Raw genomic sequence first — 8899 nt, 5'->3', positions numbered from 1 at the left:
ACATCGGACCAAAACCAATTAATTTCCTGTCAGGACACAAACCCCTTGCCGCATAAAGCTACTTTATTGTAAAAGTGGTCTGATACAGAGAACAGTACATTGTCGTGGCATGGAATTCCTTACAAGGATTTCTGACCACGGAAAGTATTAAACATGTATGAATTCTCTCAAGAAGTCGCTTTTTTTCTCCTGACGATCCTAAAAAGCTATCTAACTTTATGTATTTGTAATTAGAGGTGTTTTCCTTATTGATTTCTTAAGAACTATAACAGTTGATAAACTGATCTGAAATGATGTAGAGCTATAAGTTGTACGGGATACTACAATACCTTCATTGAAGTATTCTACATACATAATGTGGACTCAAGGAAGTTGTTGTTACAGCAGCTAATGGGGATCTTCATAAACTAAACATGGAGTCTATTCTGTTTACTGATAGATAAAGCTACTAAGAGATAAAGTACTCTTTAACCTAGAGTATGATGTTTGGAAAGGTGTCAAGTTGTGTGAGTTTCAGTTGAACTTTAACCTAATTCCCCCCCAACCCAACCTCTGATTCTCTTTCCACATTTCCTCCCTGTGAAGGGAAAGAGAGAAGGAAAGTGAGGAGTTCACTTCCTGCTCACTTCCTAGCCTTTGGTTCTGTCCTGCCATTGTTTTCTCCTCTCTGGAGCAGCACATCGCAAAGAAACATTTTTCTCAGGCCCTCATTCCAACATCAAATTAATCTATAAAAACAAAATCTGGACTCAATCTAACCCTGACCTCGCAGGAATGTGTGTCAAACACAGAAGAATGTGCTTGTGTGTGTTTCAGATGGGGTCACTACCTAGTACGACCAGCTCCCACGCAGGAATATGCAGTTTCTACAAACGCTCCTGTTATTGTATCTAAATGCTGCTTCACTCTTGTTTTAGACAGTTCCAGAAAGGAAACACGCTGTATTTGAGACACTATGTATCCCGACCAGGCAGAGATATCTCATCATAGAGAAAGTTATTCTGCAGAAGGGGAGCTAAAGCTTCGCCACAGGGGGGCTGTACACCGAGCGGCCTGCTGTCAGTCAACAAGCACTACACACTTTCCCCCACAGCTCTGCTAGTCTGTCATACAAATGCCCACCTGAAGCAATAAGGTAAGCCCGTATCGTTCATTTTAAGTGAGCACGTCAACACGTAGCTTACAGTAATGGTCATGACTCAAACCAGAGATCTATTGCGTGTCCCAAATTCTGTCCAATATTATATTGGCCGACAACCGTTTTCTTTTACCGGGAATTTATACAATATGTGCAGCGATGCATGTCGAATCGAATTGTGACTTTTAATTGCCGGAAACATTTTGTTTTAATTGTAACATTCTAATTGTTTGCAGTTGTCAGAAGGTCCTTCGTTTCTTTGTACATTGCTTTAAGGGAAAGTAGTTCAACAATTTGTGTGATCGTGAAGATTATCTAATTCTGCTGCAATGTACCAAGGGATTCAAATCATTGAATGTGTGTAAATATATATATTATCCTGTATTTTGTAGCTAAACCTCATAAATTGTTGGTAGACAGATAAGCAAGATGTATTACAAAAGATAAGAGGTAAACATGAATCTCCGGTGATATAACAGTGAGACACTGTTACAATCTTCCATCTCCTATCGCCTGGAAACCACAGAAAGTAAAACTATTTATTAGCTGTCTGGCAAATAATTGTCAAATCAGAGACATTAAATTGACATACGTCTTTCAGTTCTTGTTCTTGACTTTCAAAAGTCGGCAATGAAAGCCTAAATTCAGTTGTTCAAAGATTCCTGAAAAAAAAGATAAGATAGGAATACAAAGATAGGAGTTCTTTTTATTTGCCTCTGTCTGGGCATCTTACGCTTTTCTTCATTTTTTTTTCCTTTCATTTGACAAATAAAATAGTTCACCAGTTAGCCATTTGCATTGGGCATTTGGATTCAGTCTAATATTAATGTTAGTAAGATGTTTTCATTGAGTAAAGTGAACTGTTACATTAACAAAGATGACAGTGAAGTGTCAAAACACACACAAATGACTCAGAACGACGCCCAAGAATCCAAAAGTGGTCTCTAAAATAAACAAAGGAGTGAGTGGCTGTGTTAATTTTAAGTCGATAACCAAATAAGGTCAAAGGAAGCTTAACTGCAGGATGAGTTGGACGTCATTTAAATGTGCGTGCAGGATACTCACTGGCAATATAGGAGGATATGAACACCCCGGCGAGCATGGCGCCCTGAGAGAGACGCAGCAGCAGAAACACCACCACACTGTTGGATAAACATACGGCCACCCCTAACAGACTGGACAGACTGATGGAGAGGAGGAAACATCTCCGACGACCCAGCCTGAAAACACACATTAATGTGACATTACTTTTATTTATCATGCACAAAACACACACACTAGTGAAATTAGGGCGCTACAAAGTGTTCAATTCCAAATAAATGAATATGTAATTAGTGATCAAATACAAGATGTATGCATACATTGAGAAAATGTTTTATAATTTTTTTTAAATGACAGATGTTATTTTACTATATATTTCTGAATGTTAGCTAACCAGCTAACCAGTTAACGTAAGCCAGAACAACAACAATAGTAAAAGGACACAGACACTAACATCGCCTTTTATTTATGTAGCTACCTCAACAACACTGCACATGCTAGCTACCAAGCTGGGTAACTACCTCGGTGGAGTTGTGCGTTTGGGTTATATTTCATATCGTACGTTTATGGCGTAAAAGTCACAGTAATGTAGCTACTACATTAAAAGTCATCCTATAGTAAGTTCTCAAAAGTAATACTGTATAATATTACAGTCTGCCAAAAATGTAATTAAAATATTATAGTATACTAGTGTCAAACAGAATTCACAGTAGTCATAGTATAGTAAATTAAAATACTAAGAAAACAATCATAGTAAAGTATCATATATTAGTATATAGTTATATTATATTGAAAAAAGTACTTTGAAAATCTATAGTACAGTATGTCAAAAAGTCGTACTAAATAAAATGTATAATGTTATAGTTCGACACTTTCTCTCCGTCATGTCTAGTGTTTTCCTGTTCATCCCTTTCCTTTCTCCTTGTTCTCTGTTGCTCTCCTAATGCAATCAATTTGCACACCTGAGACTCATCTTCTAATCAAGTTCCCACAGCGAATCTACGCCAGCTGTCGTTCACCTCGTCAATGTGGTGAGAACACCTGTGACGAAACTAGACTCCAGTAAAAGTTAAGACTGTCTTGACTTTGTTTTCTACCTGTGCCTCAGGATCATTCCCTGCCTGCCTGCCTTGCCCACTTCCTGTCTGCCTGCTTTCCAGCCCCTGGCCCAGCTCACACTGCCTGCTGTGAGACTTTGGACCAGACCAGTCAAAAAAGTCATAAAAAGTGATACTATAGTCCATTTTTAAAAAGTTGGAATAGTATAGTATTTTTCACAAGTCAAAAGTAAATATAGCATAGTATGTCTAAAAATAGTTGTAAACGGTCAAATTATGGTACGTCAAATATATCAAAATTAGACTCTGCATAAAAGTCTCTGCATAGTATGTCTAAAAAAGATGTGAAAAATGATTGTACAATAAGTTAGAGTATGTTGAAAGAAGTCTTAGCATAATATTATAAAAGACTGAATATTATCTTGAAAGAAAAGTTAAAGCTTAGTATGTATTAAAAAGTCATAGTATAGCATTTCTAAAAAGTTATTAAAGTCATAGTAAAGTATGCTGAAAATAGTCATAGCATGTTGAAATACATTGTTAAATAGTCATAGTATAGCATGTTGATAAGTCATTATAATACGTCAAATACAAATGCATAGTATAGTGATAAGTCATAAACAAGTCAAAGTAGAGTATGTCCAACAACTATTCAGTGAAAAAGCCATAAAGTGTCAGTATAGTACGGTATGTGGCGTAAAAGTAGTAATATTGAACACCATTAGGTTCCAGATAAAATGTGATTATTACTTACCAGTCACACAATGTACCAAGAAGGACATACCCCGAAATCCATCCAGTCATGAAGCAGATATGCTGCAAAGGGATTTTCCAGAAGTCACTGCAAACCAGGTTCCACTGCAAAGAAAGACAAAGAAGTACATCGACACCAAAACACGCTGAAAACATTCACTTTGAAAGTAAAAATGTTGCACGCGGTTAGCGGGCATCAATTAAGCATATTGTACCAACTGGTCAAAAGGTGTGTGCTTTCTTTTCTCTGATTAAAAGGATTATACAGGTCTTTAGTATTTACATTTCATTAATTGATAGAGCAGACTTCCCGACCCCGTCTGCGTCAGTCCTAAGCCCATTGGTTCCCACTTATGACTTAACTCTTTAAAAAACAGGTCACACTATTTATAGTTAGATTCTTATAAAAGGTGAAGTAATTAGCAAACGTTACTCAAACAGTGAATAGTGCATTTGTTGGGCAATAATTTCAGCTGGTGCTCATGTGAGTATTTGCGGCAGCAAGATGGTGAATGCGAGAACTAAAACAAACCACAAGTGCTCAGGTTCATTGCGATGAAAGAAAATTGCCACTTGGTGTCACTCAATAATATGTTTAAAACAGCTTTTTGTAACTACAATGGCGGTCTGTTGCATTTAGAAATAATGGATATCAAGGCAAAAGTTGTTCATGGTTGTTTTTTGTCTTTTTGCGGTATTTATTAAAAAGAAAAATATGGAATAATCATCTTTTAACTACAATTACACACACACACACGCACTTCACAATAAAATCATTTTATAAAGCACACTAACATTTTAGACAAACCAGTGCCTTCCTGGAATCAAGGGGAAACTGATAGCACACTTACAACATGTACAGTAGGGTACATGTGATTACCAGTATATATAAAGCACTTCACAAATAAACTTTTAGTAACGTGTATAAATTATCAATGTGTGGTTAACTCAATTACTCTCCAAAAACGTATTACTATATTCAAAGACTTGAAAAGGCACATGAAATAAATGCCACCAATGTGCTGCATGAGATGTACTTCCAGCCAAACGCAGATGTGTGTGACGAAGCAGGAATGTCGATCATGCCGTCCCTAATCGAGTTAAGATGTCTGCTGACAGTTATTACATTAGAAGTAGCAGCTCCAGCCCGGTGGTACCGGTCGCTGCCTTCAAGCGAACTCTTCTCCACTCCGTGTCTCTTTTCCTTCGGCTCCTCCACTCTGTGCTGCACCCTTTGTGCAGTCAAGAGGTTTCAGGACAGTAACCATAGTACAGACGCAGAGGATACAACGTTTGATCATTGAAAATGAATAAAAACAAAACTCCAAATAATACTGGTGAAAATACGTGTAGTGCCAATTAATACTTGGACCATTCAAGTAGTTGCTATGGTATCCATATTTGCAAAAATAGTTGCGTGCACATCCACAACACTTAAGTGTTTCTAGGTCTGCGTACAAAACCTCAAGGTACAAAATACTTTAAAGGTATTAAATGCTTAAATGGTTTCTCAGATCATACTTTTATGTTTTTACATATTCTATGGACGGATGGTTTGTGATTGAAATGTTTCCGATTTCAGAGGTATAAAATGTACGGAAGGTGTTTATATCATAATAAGACATTTGACTTGTATTGTTAAATAAAAAAAAGGTTTGGTAAGAAATAGTTCTGAAACTCAGGTATCATATTGGCACTATAGGAACCTATCAATAATGTTAAACAATACCCATCTCTAAGTAGGATATGTGCTCGAAGAATACAATAACATAATAGAAAGGAAACCTCACATCAGAATGAGATCTAATTTCAATCAGATAATATAATAACTAAAGGACTTTTTCCAGGTGGTGAGCACTGCTATACTTTGCTAATGCCATTTCCCCATATTAGGAATGTCATCAGGATTTTATGATTTCTCCTGGTCACGCGATACAATTATTTTACAGCCTGTGCAACACCAGAAACACAGTGTACTGACACCAGAGACTGAATAATTAAAAATATGACTTTCCTACGGCCGGAAGTTCAGGCAATGACTTCTGTGTAGTCAATATTAAATATATAAGAAAGTAAGAGGGTGTTATTCTACACCTCATGTGGGGACAGCCCGCTGGTTTCCCAATTCTGTGCTCGAGAGATCAGGAGTGGCTGGATCAACCCCTGTCAAAAATGCCATGATTTTTGCCTTCTGGGAAAAGAAATTCTTTTCTACTAGCTGTGCAGCCAGGAATGAGGAATTGGAACCAACATATCAAGCTAATGAAAATGGCTCTAGCAAAGAGGAAGAGTGGCCACAAGCAGATCCTCACCAACATAAAGACCTGAGAGATCTGGATCATAAAGCCCATCATTTTCAACCAGTTGATCGTGCCAGAGTGTTGCACTTTAAATGTTGATGAGCACTCTGTACTGCAATTGTTCCCTTTAATAAAGTTGTCCTTTAGGTCACAGCAAATGACGTCACGTGCAGAGGAAGCTGCTGTTGGTGAAGGAGGCGTTCAGGGTCTCAGGAAGGAACATGGAGGCCTCAGACTTCCCAGCGCCAGAGCATGTCACGGGGGAGCTAGAGGAAAAGTCTCCTCACTGCCAGGATCCATTTCCTTGAGACCATGTTGCACAGACAATACTCTGAAGAGGAAAAAAGGGCAAATTACCCATAATGACTCTACTGCGGTTTAGAGACCTCTGCCAAATACTCCGATGTCGTATTAATGAGTTACAAAATACTGCACCGAGACGGAGCTTGTCCGGGGTCACATCGACATATATTCTTGGAAGGACTTGTCAGCAATATTTGCAGATGGATCCTTAAATAGCTGAAGTCCATGAGAACAGAGTGAGGAGGAGATAAACATGTTTCTGCTGCTTATTTACACAATGTAGTTTACACAACTACACACATTGAAACTGGTGTTCAGACACCAGTTACATATAAAGTATGTGAGAGGCAATCAATGAGGATCTATATTCAGCTTGGGAATCTCTCAAGCTAAAAGTCAAAAGAGGCGTTGAAAGCAAAGCCCTCTACAAGTGTCTTATTTTTCTTTTTCGCACTCTCTTCCTCAGTCAGCACTTCAGTTGATAACCTTAAAACCCAGATATGTATTCATATCGTCTAACTGCCACTGCCTGGTTGATCACCTATAGTCTGACCTTGGAAAGCAGAGACGCGACAGTGAAAACAACAACTGTTCAACGAGAGCAAATATTGACTGAACAGCCGTTTAACTGAAAGAACTCCAGCTCAGCAGCAGCATCCGCAAAGCCACGCAAACATGGACTAGTTGACATGTTCTGTAGGCTATATAGAAACATCGTGACATGTGTAAGTACACCACGACTCTAATGGTGGGGTGGATACAAACAACACGTGTGTTGTAATGCAATGCTGTGGGCCAGCAGCATCACTTCAGCCCAACAACGTGGGTACATACTCCTCACTTGGCTCGCGCCCCAGCCCACCTGCAGGCTGGGCAGTCTCTTACCTCCGTGACAAAGTTGCTCTGGAGCCCCGGTGCGTTGGCGTACTCCCACCCAGGGTGCAGGACACCCTCTCCCTGGAGACCTTTTCGGAAAAGTCAGAGGCATTTGGTGGGTACTTGAATAATTCACAGTGCTGAGCCCGGAGCCGTTCACCCAGGGGATGGTGAGGTTGAGGTATCCCTGCCTGGAGAAGTTGCTGGGTAGGAATGCGGAGGGCAGAAGCTGCGGGTCGGGTTTGCAGTGGTAGGAGTCCGGGATGACGGTGTAAAAAACGTCGCTGAACAGATTCAGCATGATGGCGAAGTTGGGGAACCAGCCTGAAAAACGACCACGACTCGGTTGTAGCGTCCATAGCCGCCGGTGCGAGGGGAAATCTTCGACTCGTAATCAATTTGAAAGACGAGTGTGGGCGGTCACAGTCGGTTCTGTGGCGGCGGCGCTGGGAAAGCCACGCGACCCAGCAGCAGCAGGTGCGCGCGGGGGGAGGAGGGAGGGGCGAGGAGGGCGGAGGCCTCGCGGGATCGACCTATGAGAAGATACCTGCTCGGCCGCGTCAGTGGCTCACTTCTGGATGGCCCCGGAGTCACACGAAACACAGGGCAGGTATGACACAACTAAAGGGACCTGACATATGTTGCTAATTATTCAATTCAATTCAGTTTATTTTGTATAGCCCAATATCACCAATTACAAATTTGCCTCAGAGGGCTTTACAATCTGTACACATACGACATCCCTGTCCAGGACCTCACATCGGATCACGAAAAACTCCCCAAAAATAACCTTTCACAGGGAAAAAAGGGAAGAAACCTTCAATATTATCATATTGTTTGGGATCTTTGTGAGCCAGCAAAGTATTTATAGACAGGGCTAATATTCTAATATATCATATCTGACATTTAGGGTGTGGGGCGAGCCCCAAAAAGATGAATCCTCCATGTCCATAGTGCATCAGCATCTTCCATGAGCCTCTCTGCCTGCTATGTGGCATCGACGACATTGGATTTATTGTGAATACACTGAGCGTCATGTATCACTGGAGTGCACCTTTATATATTTTGACTGAAAATCCAGGATTTGAGATGAAGGATTTAACATTGTAATTGGTGGCCTCCTGAGATAGAAACACTTACTTGAGGTAATGCATGATTAGCTAATCCTGCTATCAAAAGACGACGCGTCTCTTGGACCACCATAATGTGGTTGGTCACTGGCATATAGAGGGAAATGCTATGATTCTATATTTATTGCACATTACTAATTTAAAAAGGTATATTTTCAGATGAAGCCAACTTTATTCTCATCAGTGGATATATTTTGGGTGAATCAGGAAAAACCTTTTTTTTTTTTTTTACATCATGACACACAACATCAACACAAAATCAATGACCAGAAGACAGCTGGTAATATTTCAAAGTTTTAT

General features: G+C 39.8%; 1 protein-coding gene across 1 annotated transcript in view; it reads right to left on the bottom strand.

The window, feature by feature from the left end:
* Window positions 1–8623, bottom strand: part of slc22a31 (solute carrier family 22 member 31) — a 12900-nt gene extending 4277 nt beyond the window's left edge. The window contains 8 exon segments of the mRNA XM_034563318.1: window positions 2204–2358; window positions 3992–4095; window positions 7479–7531; window positions 7534–7611; window positions 7614–7794; window positions 7797–7871; window positions 7873–7915; window positions 8610–8623. Of these exon segments, the coding sequence (XP_034419209.1) occupies window positions 2204–2358; window positions 3992–4095; window positions 7479–7531; window positions 7534–7611; window positions 7614–7794; window positions 7797–7871; window positions 7873–7915; window positions 8610–8623 (703 nt within the window).
* Window positions 8624–8899: the final 276 nt, after the last annotated feature.

This window comes from Cyclopterus lumpus, chromosome 3, assembly GCF_009769545.1.
Source record: "Cyclopterus lumpus isolate fCycLum1 chromosome 3, fCycLum1.pri, whole genome shotgun sequence".
Taxonomy (NCBI): Eukaryota; Metazoa; Chordata; class Actinopteri; order Perciformes; family Cyclopteridae; genus Cyclopterus; species Cyclopterus lumpus.
Note: the sequence above shows the minus strand (reverse complement) of the source record. Positions and strands in the feature narration are given on the sequence as shown.